Source organism: Pseudophryne corroboree, chromosome 3 (assembly GCF_028390025.1).
Source record: "Pseudophryne corroboree isolate aPseCor3 chromosome 3, aPseCor3.hap2, whole genome shotgun sequence".
Lineage (NCBI taxonomy): Eukaryota > Metazoa > Chordata > Amphibia > Anura > Myobatrachidae > Pseudophryne > Pseudophryne corroboree.
Genome location: NC_086446.1, coordinates 596,120,843 through 596,138,854, shown reverse-complemented (window position 1 = coordinate 596,138,854; position 18,012 = coordinate 596,120,843). Strand labels below are relative to the sequence as shown.

The 18,012-nt window shown below is 43.7% G+C and overlaps 1 protein-coding gene across 6 annotated transcripts in view; it reads right to left on the bottom strand.

Annotated features, from left to right (window-relative positions):
- P4HA1 (prolyl 4-hydroxylase subunit alpha 1) overlaps positions 1-18,012 on the bottom strand; it is a 320,719-nt gene that overhangs the window by 125,044 nt on the left and 177,663 nt on the right. For all 6 annotated transcript variants that reach the window (XM_063961484.1, XM_063961482.1, XM_063961485.1 and 3 more), the window contains exon 3: positions 15,584-15,680. In XM_063961484.1, coding sequence (XP_063817554.1) covers positions 15,584-15,680 — 97 coding nt within the window. The remainder of the gene's footprint in view (positions 1-15,583; positions 15,681-18,012) is intronic.

The window sequence follows — 18,012 nt, the reverse complement described above, 5'->3', positions numbered from 1 at the left end:
CATGGTCCTTTCAGGAACCCCAGCATCCACTAGGACGATAGAGAAATATATATATATAGATAGATACATAGATATAGATATATATATATATATATATATATAGATATATATCTATATCAAACAATTGAGTCAGCACTCACATGACTGACCAAAAGAACTTTGTGACGCTGTCCGTCTGAGTTATTCTTCTGTCAAAGACTCGTGAGCGCCACCTATCAATGTGTGTGTGTATGTATATATATATATATATATATATATATATATATATATATATATATATATATATATATATTGCAATAAATGAGGGCGCACTCAGTGAGATAAAATATCAATTGCTTTTACTACACACAACATATGCTCACGAACATCAAGGTTTAAAAGCACCAGTATGTGAAGGAATCACCGCTGTCTCCAAATTACAGCAGGTGGCTTGCCCCGCACAGATCCGGCTGCAGCTTTCACATAAAACAGCGTCTCAGCTCCTGGACTTTACACTGCTCATCAGCTGGTAAAACACGTTCTTAGTTGGCCACGTCCAACGCGTTTCGTCACCGTTGGACTTCATCAGGGGGTGTGGTCTCAGTCCTGGCATCATTGCTTTTTAAAATCATCCTTTGATTGATTTAATTAATCACAATACGTCGCCGGGTTCTCAATTAATTAAATAAAACAACACTTTACATACATACTACATTCACAGACATCTAAAAACGGCTAATCCGAAAGTTTCATATACATAATTCATTCACTAAAATATAACTTTAATTAATTAATCTAAAACAAAACTATATAATAACCGTATCAGGATCGGCAGTAATGAGATATTTTCACAAGAGGATAACAATTCAACAGCATATTCAAAGGTCACTACTAGACCTCATAATCAATCTTCAAAGTGCTATAGTCACAGATCAAAACATATACAAAATAAACATAAAGAATCAAATGTGGACGCATGGTTACTAGCACAGACCTTCCCGGGAAGGGGATCGGACCGTGCCGCTACCGCCGGAAGTACACGGAGCCGCATCAGAAAGACCCCTCTCCCCGCAGACCATCGGGCCCGTAGTGGACTCACTCAGTCCAAAGTGCCTCCCCGTTCGATACTACTTATTTCTCATACACAAATCATTTGAACGGAAAGAAGTCTATACCATTAGCAGAAAAAGGAGATTCAGAATCCACAATAAGCCAATAATATTACACTAGCCTTGTAAAAATGGAGTAATGTCATAGGTCTCATTTAACCCTAAAGGAGACAAAGTACTTAATTTATGTATCCAAAAGGTTTCTCTTTTACTTAGTAATTTTAGAATATCACCGCCTCGCTCATTTAAAGTCACATGTTCCACAGCTTTAAATGTAAACTTATCCAGTGCAGAGTTACAACAAGAAGCAAAATGTCTAGGCACACTATGGGACAGTATTTTATTAGTAATATTCCTAGTGTGTTCTAAGATTCTCAATTTCAATTGACGTTTTGTTTTGCCTACATATCTAGCTCCACACGCACACTCTAATATATAAATGACACATGTAGTCTGGCAATTTATATAGCCCTTGATCTCCCAATATTCGGTATGATCAATATTCCAGATCTTCTTTCGATCCTTACTCGTATATTTACATACTTTACATTTGCTACATGGAAAAAATCCATTAACATTCCCTAACCATGATTTTTCGTTTACTAGTTTCAATCTGGTAGGTGCTAATCTTGTTTTTAACGAGGGAGCCTTTCTAAAAACTATCTGTGGGGTTTCAGGGAGGATTTTATTAAGGATCGGGTCTAATTTCAACACATCCCAATGCTTACTTAGGATTTTACGTATTTTTCTATTCTTTGTGTTGAATCCTGTAATAAAGGGAACTAATCCATTATCTCTTTGTTTTTTATCTTTGTAGCATAGCAGACTGGATCTTTCTATACCTCTAACATAAATAAAGATAAATCTCTGCAGTCTTTGACCAGTTTCTTTGGATACTTTTTTTCCAAAAATCTGTCACTATATATCAATGACTGTTCATCAAATTTAGAGACATCGGCACAATTTATTCTAATTCTAATAAATTCTGAACTTCGGAATATTATTTATCCATTTTTTCAAATGGCAACTATTGAAATGGATATAGTTGTTACTATCCACTTTCTTTATGTGGGTATACGTCTCAATTTTAGATCCATTCTCCCACTAATACCCCTTTCACATCGCACAAATAACCCGGTATCGACACGGCATATTGCCGTGTCGACACGGGTCAGAGTGCGACGTGAAAGCAGTTTCCAAGAATTAGCGGTCGTCTGACCCGGTAATTCAACTCGGTATAAAAGAAGGATTATACCCGGGTTGAATACCGGGTCAGGTGCAGTGTGAATGGGAGCCGCGTCGATGCGACACGGTTCCCATTCACAGCATAGGGAGAGGCGGCGCAGGAGATGAGCTCATCTCCCAGCGCCGCCTCCACCCCCGCTGCGCCCCCCCCGCTGCTATGGCAACCGACCCGGTATATTGCCGGGTCGGAAAGCCAGCAAAGGAGCGCAAATGCTGGATTTCACCCGGTAAGGACACGTTTCTTTTACCGGGTGGGATCCTGAATGTGGTATTACTAGTGTCTAATACTAAATCTAAATATTCTATAGTATCACATTGATAATTCGCCGTAAACCTCAAGTTATATTCATTAATATTCAGTGTCTCCATGAACTGGTCAAAGCTTTCTTTACTACCTTGCCACACTATCAGCACGTCATCTATAGAACGTTTGTATAATTTAATATTATTTATGAAAGGGTTATTCCTCTCAATAAACTCCTCCTCCCATTTCCCCAAATATAAATTCGCGAAACTAGGCGCATAAGGCGTCCCCATCGCTGTTCCGCGTTGCTGGACATAGAAATGATTATTAAAAAGAAAATAATTATTCTTTAATACAAAATTTATACATTCCACAATAAAGTCAATCTGTTCCCTACTTAAGGTCTCATCTTTATCTAAATAATAACGGACTGCATCAATACCATTCTGGTGCGGAATACTGGTGTACAGTGACTCAACATCAACTGTACACCAGTTGTACTCAGTTTTCCACTCAAACCCATCTAAACATTCTAAAATTGCTGTTGAATCCTTTACATAAGAACCAAGATTAACAACATTTTTTTATATATATATATCCACAAATTCTGATAGTCTTGCTGTTGCTGATTCCATTCCGGATATTATTGGACGCCCTGGAGGATTATTTAACCTTTTATGTATTTTAGGTAATTGGTAGAACAAAGCTATTTGAGGGTGTGGATTGTAAATATATAAATATTCCTCACGATTAATGCATCTATTATTAACACCTGCCTCTAACAGTACTTTTAGTTTTTCTGTAATTATACACACACACACACACACACACACACACACACACACACACACACACACACACACACACACACACAAATACCTCCTAACAGTCCCATTTTTGGGGCACTGTGCAACTGTCCACCCGAGGGTCACAGTGTCCTGCGGCGGGAGGGAATTGGGAGGACACTGTCACTCGCTGCTCTGCATGCACACAGTATCTATTCACAGGAGAAATAGGGACTGGGAGCATGACAGCAGCTCACCGAGTGCTGGACATGCCCCCTCAGTGACAAAACGGGAGGTGTCACTTCCCCGTGAAGCCACACCCCCTTTTCCAGAGGCCACACACCTTTTCAGGACGGCATGGCTTCACTACACTAAGAGTCCCGACTCCAGTATCTTTGATGTTGGGAGGTATGAAAATATACGCAATATAGACAAAAGTATTTGGCCACACCTGTTAATTATGGAATTCATGTGTTTCAATCAGACCAGTTGCCACAGTTGTATAAAATCAAAGCACCTAGCCATGCAGTCTCCATTTGCAAACATTTGTGATACAAACTGTATCATTCTAAAGAGCTCAGTGACTTCAAGCGTTGTACTTTGATAGGATGCTAACTTTGCAATAAAACAGTTCGTGAAATTTCATCCCAGTTGGATATTCCACGGTCGACTGTAACTGATTAGTGGAAGTGTTTAGGAACAACAGCAACTAAAATTACAGAGCGGGGTAAATGACTGCTAAGTTGCATGGTGCGTAAAACTCGCAAATGCTCTGGTGATTCCATAGCTGAAGAGTTCCGAACGTCCACTGGCATTAATGTAAGCTCAAAATCTGCAGCGAGAGCTTAATGGAATGGGTTTCCATGGCCAAGCAGTTGCGTGCAAGCCTCAAATCACCAAGTCCAATGCCAAGCACCGGAGGAGTGGTGTAAAGCACACAGACACTGGAGTAGTGGAACGTGTTCTGTGAAGAGATCAATCACGCTTCTCTGTTGGTCAGTCAGATGGGAGAGTCTGGGTTTGACGGATGCAGGGAGAACGTTGCCGACTGCATTATGCCAACTGTGAAGTTTGGTGGGAATGGTGAGTGCAGTGGATTTCTGTATGTGTATATTATATTTATTTTTAATGAACCTTATTGTCATCATAGCTTTCTCATGTACCCCTTCTAAGCTCATTTACTTTAAACCTGTGTCAGCTGCTTCCTTGGTGGTAATTTAGGAGCTTTGTTGGTGACTGTCTCACCTTTTAAAAGCCATAGGTTAGGTGGCAGGTGAGCTTTTTAAATAGACTCTTATGTGATAGAAGTTGCCAGGTTTTAAAAAAATCTGTGTGATAGAGTAGGACTTGTAGTGAAATGGGGTTCCCTGATGTTGGGCTGCAAGCTTAAATGCATTGTACAATCCATGAACTAAAACCCCATTTTTTACTTATGTACCAATGTATTCAGGTGGGGGAGCTTACTTTGGCGAGTGCTGGGCTCTATATTTACACAAGCTGGTTTACCCGTTCTTCACACGGGAGTTTCATTTTCACAGTTGTACACATACAGGAGTGTTAATAATTTGGTAAAGCTATAGATTTGAGACGTGTTAATGTAAGTAAATATTAATCCATGGTTCTTGGTGTTACCAGAGGAGCACCAGTAGTAGATATGGTAAAAAGTGAAATTTTTGTAGTTTATTAAATTCTACCCACTGGAGGTGCAATCCAAATTTTGATCAGATTGTCCGTTTGGGTGTTATGGTTCACACAACCTGAAGAATACCCATGTTAAAATTCAAACCAGGTAGTACTGAACCAAATAACCACTGCAGGATAAAGAAGCGCTAGGTGGGCGCCCAGCATCCTCTACGGACTACGAGAAAAGGATTTACCGGTAGGTAATTAAAATCCTATTTTCTCTTACGTCCTAGAGGATGCTGGGGTCCATATTAGTAACATGGGGATGTACCAAAGCTCCCAGAACGGGAGGGAGAGCGCGCAGGCTCCTGCAGAACTGCTTGACCAAACTTGAGGTCATCAAAGGCCAAAGTATCGAACTTGTAAAACTTAGCAAACGTGTTCGAACCAGACCAAGTAGCTGCTCGGCAAAGCTGTAAGGCCGAGACACCCCGGGCAGCCGCCCAGGAAGAACCCACTTTACGAGTAGAGTGGACCTTAACCGATTTTGGACACGGCAATCCTGCCGTAGAATAGGCATGCTTGATGGTGAACCTGATAGAGCGAGAAATCGACTGCTTAGGAGCAGGACACCCAATTTTCTTGGGATCATAGAGGACAAACAGAGTCAGATTTCCTGAGACGAGCAGTCCTCTTCACATAAATCTTCAAAGTCCTCACAACATACAAGGCCTTTGAAGCAATTGAGTCAGTAGCCACTGGCACCACAATAGGTTGGTTGATATGAAAAGCAGACACAACCTTAGGAAGGAACTGTGGACGAGTCCTGAGTTCCGCCCTATCCTCATGGAAGGCCAGATGGGGACTTTTACAGGACAAAGCCCCCAATTCTGACACACGTCGAGCAGAAGCCAAGGCCAACAAAGTTACCGCCTTCCATGTGAGAAACTTGATTTCAGCCTCCTGTAGAGGCTCAAACCAATCCGATTCCAGGAATTTCAAACACCACATCAAGATCCCATGGTGCCGTTGGCGTCACAAAGGCAGGCTGGATGTGCAGAACCCCTTTCAAAAAGGTCTGAACCTGAGGGAGGACAGCCAATTGTTTCTGAAAAAAAATGGACAAAGCTGAGATCTGGACTTTGATGGAGCCCAATCTCAGGCCCATATTCACACCTGCTTGCAGGAAAAGGAGAAAACGTCCAAGTTAAAACTCCACCGCAGGAAATTTCTTGGATTCACACCAAGAAACATATTTTTTCCAAATTTGATGGTAATCTTTAGACGTTACCCCCTTCCTAGCCTGTATCAGGGTAGGAATAACCTCGTTCGGAGTACCCTTCCGAGTTAAGGTCTGGCGCTCAACCGCCATGCCATCAAACGTAGTAAAAGATCCTCTTGAAGAGGTAGGGGCCTTGGATCTTCCAGCAGTAGATCCGCGTACCAAGTCCTCCTTGGCCAGTCCGGAGCAATGAGGATTGCCTGAACTTTTGTTCTTTTTACAAGTTGTAGAACTCTTGGAATTAAAAGGAAGTGGAGGGAATACATACACTGACGTGAACACCCACGGCGTTACTAGTGCATCCACCACCACTGCCTGTGGGTCCCTCGACCTGGAACAGCACCTCCGCAGCTTCTTGTTGAGGTGGGAGGCCATCATGTCTATGTGAGGAACCCCCCACCAACTAGTTACCTCCTCGAACACCTCCGGGTGGAGGCCCCACTCTCCTGGATGGAGATCGTGTCAGCTGAGGAAGTCCGCTTCCCAGTTGTCTACTCCCGGAATGAAGATTGCCGACATCACTACAGCGTGCCTTTCTGCCCAGAGGAGGATTTTTGTCACCTCCAACATTGCAGCCCTGCTCTTCGTTCCGCCTTGTCGGTTTATGTAGGCCACTGTGGTCACGTTGTCCGACTGCACCTGAAAAGCCCAATCCTGTAGAAGGTGTGCTGCTTGAAGAATGCCGTTGTATACGGCCCTTAGCTCCAGGATGATGATCGGAAGAAGGGACTCCTGACTCGACCACCTTCCTTGGAAGGTTTCCACTTGAGCGACTGCTCCCCAACCTCTTAGACTTGCCTCCGTGGTAGAAAGATCCAGTCCTGGACTCCGAACCTTCGGCCCTCCCAGGCTTCTGGTCCTGGGAACCTGCGGGAGCAGGCTTTTTGGATTTGGCATGACTACCTCTAAAGAAGGAGTGAGAGGGCTTGTTCTTTCTAGGCCTAGTGGGCCGAAAGGACTGATGTGTTGGGAGTAAAAGGCTTCTTCGTAGAAGGTGCAGCTGAGGGGAGAAAAGGTGACTTACCCGCTGTAGCCGTGGCATCCAGCTCCTCCCCAAATCCTGACCTGTATAGGGTAGGCTCACCACACTTTTCCTGGAATCCGCGTCCGCAGACCATTGGCGCTGCCAGAGACCCCTGCGAGCAGAGACAGACATGGAGGAGATCGCCGCAGCCATGGAACACAGATCCTTCATGGATTCTACCAAGAACCCTGCAGAATCCTGTATGTTACGTAAAAATAAATCAACGTCACCTTAGTAAAGTCCTCCTGCAGAGGCGCTTGTTCACTCATTTTCAGGTTTCTCGTGGGGAGGCCTTCTCTTCTGCTGTAGCCTCTTTGGATGCCGCAAAGGCCTTCGATTCGGTGGAGTGGGCCTTCCTATGGGAAACTATGTGTAGATTTGGCATGGGTCCCAATTTTATTAAATATGTTAAATTGCCCTATTCTCTAACCATGGCCAGGGTCTCCGTGAACGGATATGTATCGCATTCCTTCCCCCTGTCAAGAGGAACGAGGCAAGGCTGCCCTTTGTCCCCCACCTTGTTTGCCGTTGCTATTGAACCACTGGCATGTTTGATTAGGGCTAGTCATGATATTCAGGGTATTAGAGTGGGCGCAAGGGAGGATAGAATAGCATTATATGCCGACGATCTCTTGCTATTCGTTGATGATTATGTCTCCTCTATGCCTATAATTCTGCATATGATTAATACCTATGGCCACTTCTCCGGGCTCAAAATAAATTGGGACAAATCCAATATCACTCTACTTAAAGGTCCAATCCTGGTAGCCCCATTGGTCCATGTCCCACTCAGGTGGGTAGACTCTTTCAAGTATCTGGGTATATGGGTGTCGAACGACCCCTGTACTTATGTCTCTTAACATTATGCAGCTGATTGTTTATCTCCGTTCAAAAGTTAAGGTTTGGGGGACTTTGCCTCTGACTATTACTGGTAGGGTCAACTTGGTGAAAATGGTGTATCTACCTAAGCTCCTCTATGTCCTTCAGCAGTCACCTATATATTTAGGCTTGAAAATATTCAGGCAAATTGACAGCTTACCGTCTTCCTTGATTTGGGCTAGCAGGAGAGCACAGTTGAAGCGTGACACCTTGTCCAGACCAAGATCGGCAGGGGGCTTGGCCCTCCCTATTTTTAAATTTTACTATTACGCAGCGCAATTAGCACATATTTGGGAGTGGGTAACGGGCTCCGATGGTCTCTCTATTCACTCGCACATGTTTCTGGAGGAGTATCCTGGGCGGCGCATAGATGACGTGTCCGTGTGACGCACCCGGAAGTCCCGGACACAGACGCCGGGAACACCTGCTCCTGCACACTTCTTAAAAGGTGAGTGCTTCATGCTTTGGTTTTGGTTCTTTTATTATTTATGTTCTCACTGCACATGGGTATTCTTACCTGAGGAAAAGGCTTGATGCCTTGAAACGTTGTAAGCCTGCCATGTCTTTTTATTGCCATGAACACGTTTGTCCTGTTTGCACCATGATTTGAATACAAGCTTTAACAAAGACCTTGGAGTGCCGCCTCTTTTTCCTTTGCCGCATACACCTGAGCCACAGGTGGGGAAGGATTTGCTACTGTATGATTTCCAGGAGGGCAACCAGGCATTTATTCTGCTACATTGAGTGCCGGATGTGTTCACTATATATATATATATATATATATATATATATATATATATATATATATATACATACATACACACACACACATATACACACACACACACACACACACACACACATACATAGACATACATACACACACACACAAATTCTCTAGATACAAAAAATAGGATTTTAATTACCTACTGGTAAGTCTTTTTCTCGTAGTCCATAGAGGATGCTGGGGTTCCATTTAGTACCATGGGGTATAGATGGGTCCACTAGGAGCCACTGGCACTTTAAGAGTTTGAGTGTGGGCTAGCACCTCCCTCTATTCTCCTCCTACCAGACTCAGTCTAGAAACTGTGCCCGAGGAGACTGACAACTTTGAGAGTAGGATTTTACACAGATAGTGGCGAGATTCACACCAGCTCACACACAAGGCAAACCAAGCTAACCAGCTTGAAACATCAGCAATGGATGAACAATATTACTTAAACAAGTAACAAAACAGTACTTAACCAAGAACTAAGCCGTACTGAACTAAGTAACCAATGCAGGATCACGAAGCACTGGGCGGGCGCCCAGCATCCTCTACGGAATACTACGAGAAAAGGATTTACCGGTAGGTAATTAAAATCCTATTTTCTCTTACGTACTAGAGGATGCTGGGGTACCATTTAGTACCATGGGGATGTACCAAAGTTCCCAGAACGGGAGGGAGAGCGTGGAGGCTCCTGCAGAACTGATTAGCCGCTGAGGACCTCAAGTTTGGTCAAAGTATCAAACTTGTAGAACTTTGCAAACGTGTTTGACCCAGACCAAGTAGCCGCTCAGCAAAGCTGCAAAGCCGAGACACCCCGGGAAGCCGCCCAGGAAGAACCCACCTTACAAGTAGAGTGGGCCTTAACAGACGTAGAACACAGCAATCCTGCCGTAGAATACGCATGCAGGATAGTGAACCTGATCCAGCGAGAGATCGTCTGCTTAGAAGCAGGACACCCAAGTTTCTTGGGATCATACAGGACAAACAGAAAGTCAGATTTTCTGTGACGAGTAGTCCTCTTCACATAGATTTTCAGAGCCCTTACAACATCCAAGGACTTTGATGAAACTGAGGAGTCAGTAGCAACTGGCACCACAATAGGTTGGTTGATATGAAATGCCGACACAACCTTCGGAAGGAACTGCTGACGTGTCCGGAGCTCAGATCTATCTTAATGGAAGATCAAGTAGGGGCTCCTACAAGACAAAGCCCCCAACTCCAACACGCGTCTAGCAGAAGCTAAGGCCAACAAAGTGACAGCCTTCCACGTGAGAAGCTTGACCTAAACCTCCTGTAGAGGTACGAACCAATCCGATTGGAGGAACTGTAACACGTTAAGATCCCAGGGCGCCGTAGGCGGCACAAAGGGAGGTTGGATGTGCAGAACCCCTTTCAAGAAAGTCTGAACCTCAGGGAGAGAAGCCAATTGTTTCTGGAAGAAAATGGATAGGGCCGAAATCTGGACCTTTACGGATCCCAAACTCAGGCCCATATCCACACCTGCTTGCAGGAAGAGGAGAAACCGTCCCAGCTGAAACTCCACCGTAGGAAACTTCTTGGACTCACACCAAAGATACATATTTTTTCCAAATACGATGGTAATGTTTAGACGTTACTCCTGTACAGGAACTGCAGGCAGGAAAATGGCGCTGAATGCTGCTTGGTCCACTCTCAGGAGACGCTCCGCCCCATGAACCTGGTGCTGCTTCTCTTCATTTTATTATACTGGCCTGAGAATTTCTGCTGGTAGCGATCCGGGGACCCTGACAGGCTTGCTGACCAGTGTAGGGTATAGGCGCTGGCTCAGGACGCCCCTCACAGCGCCGCACTATGTACTGCTGAGCCCCAGAGCGCAGTTAGTACTGCGCTCCCTACCCTGTTGCCGCTATCTTCACACCGGCTCCCCACTTGCCAGGGGGGCCGGTGACACACTCGCCACCGAAGTCTTCTGGCTCTGTAAGGGGGTGGCGGCATGCTGCGGGAGTGAGCGGTTGCCTGGAGCGGCTAGCGATCAGCACCCTCAGGAGCTCAGTGTCCTGTCAGCAGAGATAGTGGATCAGACCCCGCACGACGGACACTACTCCCCCCCCTTAGTCCCACGAAGCAGGGAGGCTGTTGCCAGTAGCCTCCCCGTAAAATAATAAACTCTTAAGAAAACTTTTACTAGAGAAACTCTGTAGAGCTCCCCGGCTCCTCCGGGCACATTTACTAAACAGAGTCTGGTAGGAGGGGCATAGAGGGAGGAGCCAGCCCACACTCTCAAACTCTTAAAGTGCCAGTGGCTCCTAGTGGACCCGTGTATACCCCATGGTGCTAAATAGAACCCCAGCATCCTCTAGGACGTAAGAGAAACCCATTTTACCCAAATCATACCTTATATTCTGATGCCATTCTTAGGGCTGTATTCAATAACTGTCGGAAGCTGCCGTCTTGTTGGAAAACCGTCAGCTTCCGATAGAAATAGGTCGGAAGGGCTTCCGACCTATTCAATAGGGAATTATTTTTTTCTGACAAGTTGGGAATTCCAGACTTGTCGGAAAACACGTGGATTGGCGGAATAGCCGCCGATCCACATGCTTCTGTCGGAAACGGGGCCAAATCCGACAGGTTTTGGCCCCCCTTTCCGACAAACTCAATCAGACTTGAAAACAAGCCGGATTGAGGTGAGGAGACAAGCGGTGCTGCGGGCCGCAGGGGGAGCTGAGATCGGCGGCCGGCGGGGGAGAGCTGGCTGCGGGGGGACATATCTGCGGCGGCGGAGGGAAGGCGCTGCAAGGAGAATATACCCCTTAATCATCCCATTCCCCCCACTCTTCTCAGCATTTATCTAAACAGTAACTATTTCCTCCAATCGTACCAGTTACTTTATACAGGATAATGAAGGATAAAAAAAATGTAAAAAAATTATGACAATTAGTTTCTCTAAACTACTTGAAAATAAGTGTATACATAGAGTTGGAGACTCATCTCTCCTCCGATTTCATATTAGTACCTGGATGTCACTTCCGAGATCATTATTCTGATGCCAAAGTACAGAACGAGAAAAGAGCATTGGGGGTCATTCTGACCCGTTCGCTCGCAGTCGTGCGAACGGGTCACAACTGCGCATGCGTGCGGGCGGCAATGCACAGGCGCATCGTTGCCCGGCGACGGCCGTCACCAGGCAGCGTCAAGAACAGCGAAGGAAGCGATCGCAGCGGCAAGCGCAAGAGGATTGACAGCAGGGAGGCGGATCAGGGTGGCAACTGACTGTTTTCTGGGAGTGATGAGCAAAACGCAGGTGTGTCGAGGCATTTGCAGGGCGGGTGTCTGACGTCAATTCCGGGACCTGATAGCCACTGAGATCACATCAGCCTAAGTACAGAGCTACTCAGAAACTACACAAAAACTTTTTTGCCCCGCTCCCCTGCGCATGTGATCGCACACTTGCCTAGCTAAAATACACTCCCCCATAGGCAGCGTCTATCTGATCGCACGGGCTGCAAAAAGTTGATTAACTCTGGGGTACATGGATACTAATAAAAATTTTAATTCTTTAATAGCATGCCTTAAAAAATAAAAAAAAATAAAAAAATAAAAAAGTCAGAAGATTTTAAAACCAGCTAAAAACGAAGGTGTGACAAGATAGAAATGTTCCGTTGCAAGTCCAAGATAACTGAATAAATCCAGTTCTCTTTAGAAATGCATAAAGATCTTACAGCGTGCGTAAGGGTGTGTACACACGGTGAGATCCTTGCTATGCCCGATTTTCACTTGCGATTTCCCCTGAACTCCCCGTAGCCCAGATAGCACAGATTTTGAGTAACTTTTCTTGAGATATGGACTATGGGGGATATTCAATTGTTTGAAAAGTCAGTTGGGTGTCTGTTTTTTCCTATCTAATAGACAGGAAAAAACAGACACCCAACCCACTTTTCAAACATTTGAATTCCCCCCTATGTGTGCTTACGATTTTGGCTTATGTGAGATGTCACTGACATGTGAGATGAACTAGATTGTACACCGATCTAGCAAGGATTGACTTGCCTGGAAAGTCTATCTTTTCTTGCGATGCCGACCTGGCGGGACCGCGCATCGGGATCGCAAGGTGACTTAGTGATCTGCACTAACTTTTCTTGCGATTTTGACTATATAGTCAAAATCTAAAGAAAATATCTCACCGTGTGAGCACTTTGTTTATGAGTGTTTCTTTGCTATTCGGTATTAGAAAGTACATTTGTTCACAGGCAGCAGCTCCTGGTTTCCCATGATCTCACCACTGGGGTGTGTTCATGTCTTTACAGCCTTTTCTGCTTTCTTGAGACACTTAACTATTCAGACCATTGACTGACTCCAGTATGTTGTCAATTAGCATTTCCAGCACACCAAAACTGAAGTGTGTCTAATTTCAACTGGAGCAACATCCTGCACCTCTCTGATGGTCCCCTTTAGTGATGCCTTCAGGGTTAGAATTCTGCAACACTCTTTAGTCTACACCTACACGCACTGAAATATGGTTCTGTATCACACACACACACACACACACACACACACACACACACACACACACACACACGAAACAGTTAAAAATTCCAGTTTTAATATTCAAAGCCCTCAGCAATCAATTTTCAAATCTAGAAATATTGCGTCCCAATGTAGCTTCTACTCTATACATCCCGCTCCATCTGCGCGATTACCTAATTTTTACAAGCATTCATGTGGTCTCTCCTATTGCACCTATTTCTTGGAATGATCTTTCATGCCTTTAAGCTTTTAAAACACTTGTTCAAAATGTGCCTCTTAGGCAGGCCCATAAACAGGCCCTAAATAACTTCCTCCACTCACCTGAACGAACAGAACTGCAAATCAAAATCTGCTTTGTGTTGTATGGGGTTTTAGTGTGAGTACTAATTTTTGCTCCATTACATTTTATGGATGATGTACTGTACATTATATATATATATATATATATATATATACCAGGGTGCGGCACTCCGTCAAATAAATCAATGTAGTCGGTTTGATAGTGAATCAACGTTTTAATGTCAATACATTGTCATCAGGATTGTATTGACATTGAAACGTTGATTCACTATCAAACCGACTACATTGATTTATTTGACGGAGTGCCGCACCCTGGTATATATATATATAAGTGTGAGGATTCAGTTTACACTTGTGAGGGCACCCGCAGCAGTTTTCATGATTAATGGAGTGCCGAACACCATAGCTGTTTATATATATATATATATATATATATATATATATATATATACACATACATACATACATACATACATACATACATACATATACACACACACACATACATACATACATACATACATACATACATACTCTATGCTGCTGTGAGAGGGCGCATTGATTATGAGCGGTTTGTTGCTGTGTTGGCTATGCTTGACAATAGGTCCGTATGGACCGAAACGTTGCAGATCTACAGGATTGTATGTATTCACTCTGATGCCTTATTAAGAATGGTATATTATTGAAGCTGTTGAGTGCTCACTTATCTGGACTAATTTTTTATATTATATTACAATATATATATATATATGTACACATATACATACACATATATATATATACATACACATATACATACACATATATATATATATATATATATACAGGTTGAGTATCCCATATCCAAATATTCCGAAATACGGAATATTCCGAAATACGGAATTTTTTGAGTGAGTGTGAGATAGTGAAACCTTTGTTTTTTGATGGCTCAATGTACACAAACTTTGTTTAATACACAAAGTTATTAAAAATATTGTATTAAATGACCTTCAGGCTGTGTGTATAAGGTGTATATGAAACATAAATGAATTGTGTGAATGTAGACACACTTTGTTTAATGCACAAAGTTATAAAAAATATTGGCTAAAATTACCTTCAGGCTGTGTGTATAAGGTGTATATGAAACATAAATGCATTCTGTGCTTAGACTTAGGTCCCATCACCATGATATCTCATTATGGTATGCAATTATTCCAAAATACGGAAAAATCCCATATCCAAAATACCTCTGGTCCCAAGCATTTTGGATAAGGGAGACTCAACCTGTATATATATATATATATATATATATATATATATATATATATATATATATATATATATATATATATATATATATATATGTGTAGAAAGAAATGATACAGCGCCACTTGTGGGGTGGGTTCTCAGTAAAACATGAAAAGTAAAATTGCTAAAAAAACACACGTATCCTTGTTAAAAGGTGTCTGCCAACCCTTAAGAGTGCAATACTGGTACAGTACTGCTGGGAAAAGTATAAAATGGGGGGATAAGGGTACCAGCGACTTGTGTTGTTTAAAATGAAATAGCTAAAATTAGATTTAAAAGCCAAAAAATATATAATAATACAAACGAGCTTTAATATCACTTAAATGTGGATCACAACATAAAACGTACTTCAAAACATTGAACATTGATATATATACATACATACATACATACACACACACATATACATACATACACATATATATACACACACACACACACACACACACACACACACACACATATACATATATACACACACTACTGTAAGTCAGAGGGGCCGCAAAAGACCTTTTCACACTAGACCAATATAGAAGGCAAAAGTATAAACTCACTTTTTAATCTGTGCCAGCTTCATCTCTTCTGCTTTTATATACTCTTTTAGGGACGTCACCAGGTCCTTCTCAGTGTGGAGCAAATCAGACATGTGACCTGGAATACAAATGAATAATAATAAAGAGTAGAAATGAATAACATATCTAAATTAACATTTACACCATGAATACTTTCTGGCTGATATTTAACGTTTAAAGGACAAGAGGACAAATTCAGCAGGACCCTAGAAGTTTATTTTCACAACAGGAAAAAGAAACCCTTTTGTGGCCAGGCTATCATTAGTTTAGAAATCCTAATTAGCCAGAGAAGAATGATGGTCTCCCAAGACCCAGCACTAATAGATTCTGTATAATCTGCACCTAAATAGTAGATCAAGGTCACAGCAGATGGGAAAGTAAAAAAATAAGATTTTACTTACCGGTAAATCTATTTCTCGTAGTCCGTAGTGGATGCTGGGGACTCCGTAAGGACCATGGGGAATAGACGGGCCCCGCAGGAGACATGGGCACTTTAAGAAAGAATTTAGATTCTGGTGTGCTCTGGCTCCTCCCTCTATGTCCCTCCTCCAGACCTCAGTTAGAGAAACTGTGCCCGGAAGAGCTGACAGTACAAGGAAAGGATTTTGGAAATCCAGGGCAAAACTCATACCAGCCACACCAATCACACCGTATAACTTGTGATAAACTTACCCAGTCAACAGTATGAACAACAACAGAGCATCAGTTCATCCCTGATGCAAAAATAACACAGCCCTTATTGCAGCAATAACTATATACAAGTATTGCAGAAGAAGTCCGCACTTGGGACGGGCGCCCTGCATCCACTACGGACTACGAGAAATAGATTTACCGGTGAGTAAAATCTTATTTTCTCTAACGTCCTAGTGGATGCTGGGGACTCCGTAAGGACCATAGGGATTATACCAAAGCTCCCAAACGGGCGGGAAAGTGCGGATGACTCTGCAGCACCGAATGAGCAAACACAAGGTCCTCCTCAGCCAGGGTATCAAACTTGTAGAACTTTGCAAAAGTGTTTGCACCTGACCAAGTAGCCGCTCGGCACAGCTGTAATGCCGAGACCCCTCGGGCAGCCGCCCAAGAAGAGCCCACCTTCCTAGTGGAATGGGCCTTAACTGCTTTTGGCAGCGGCAATCCAGCCGCAGAATGAGCCTGCTGAATCGTATTACAGATCCAGCGAGCAATAGTTTGCTTTGAAGCAGGAGCACCAAGCTTGTTGGAAGCATACAGGATAAACAAAGATTCTGTTTTCCTGACCCTAGCCGTTCTGGCTACATAAACCTTCAAAGCCCTGACCACATCAAGTAATACCCCTTTTACACTCGCAGAAAAATCCCGGGATATTGCACGTGAACGCGCATCATCCCGGGATTCTTCTCAGTGTAAATGGGTACAGGGACAATTTCCCGGGACGAGCATCCCGGGATTTCATCCCAGGTCAAAAGCAGGGTTGAACCCGGGACCGTCCCGGGAAGCTGGGTAGTGTGAAAGGGCCCGTCCCGGGATTCACTACCCGGGACTGTTAAAAGGCCTCCGATTGGAGCTTTCATGGGCTCAGAAAAGATGATGTCATCATTCAGAGCCCTGGGGAGCGTCCTTGATGCGTGTGAGGAAGGCAGCATGGCGACCTGGACAGACCAGGAGGTGAGAGAGTTGCTGAGCATTAGGGGAGAGGAGGAAATTATGAGGCAGATCACAGGCACAGTCAAAGATGCAGTCATTTATAAAAACATCTCCAAGATGCTGCAAGCCAGGGGAATCATCCGCACACAGCAGCAAGTGTTAAACAAAATGAAAACTCTTAAAAAGCATTTCCTTAAGGTGCATGACAACAACAGGAAAAAGAGCGGTGTTGGCCGTATCGACTGGCAGTACTATGACATGTGCGCCAATATCTTTGGAAACACAGCTATATGCAGTCCGGTGAGTCTGTCTTCCAGTTCACAGTACACTGCTACAGAAGGCACTCCAGAAGAGACACAGACAAGCAGTGACGTCTGTCCATCATCACCGTTGTTAATTGACGACACACCTGAGGACAGCGACACATCATCCCAGACGTCCATAAACACATCCAGAAACGATGACAGCATAACTGCAACCATTGAAGACGTCGTGGATGCTCAGACCAGTGACAGTGGGACTGTACAAAGTGCCGTCACCCCAACTTTACAGAAAAACAGTAAGTACATGTTTAGAAATTAACACTCATAGCACAAATCCACAATTGTTAATCATCCGGTTATGTGCGTAGTATGAGTGGCCAGTGTGGCGGCAGCGTGGCGAGCGCTAATGAGCCCCTTGCAGGATCACTGCGCTCAACACGCTGCTGGCACACTTTGCATTTTCTGCCCCCACGCAGGGGGGCTTTGCATTTTTAAAAAAAGTTCAATGTTGCAGAGTAGCTAGTG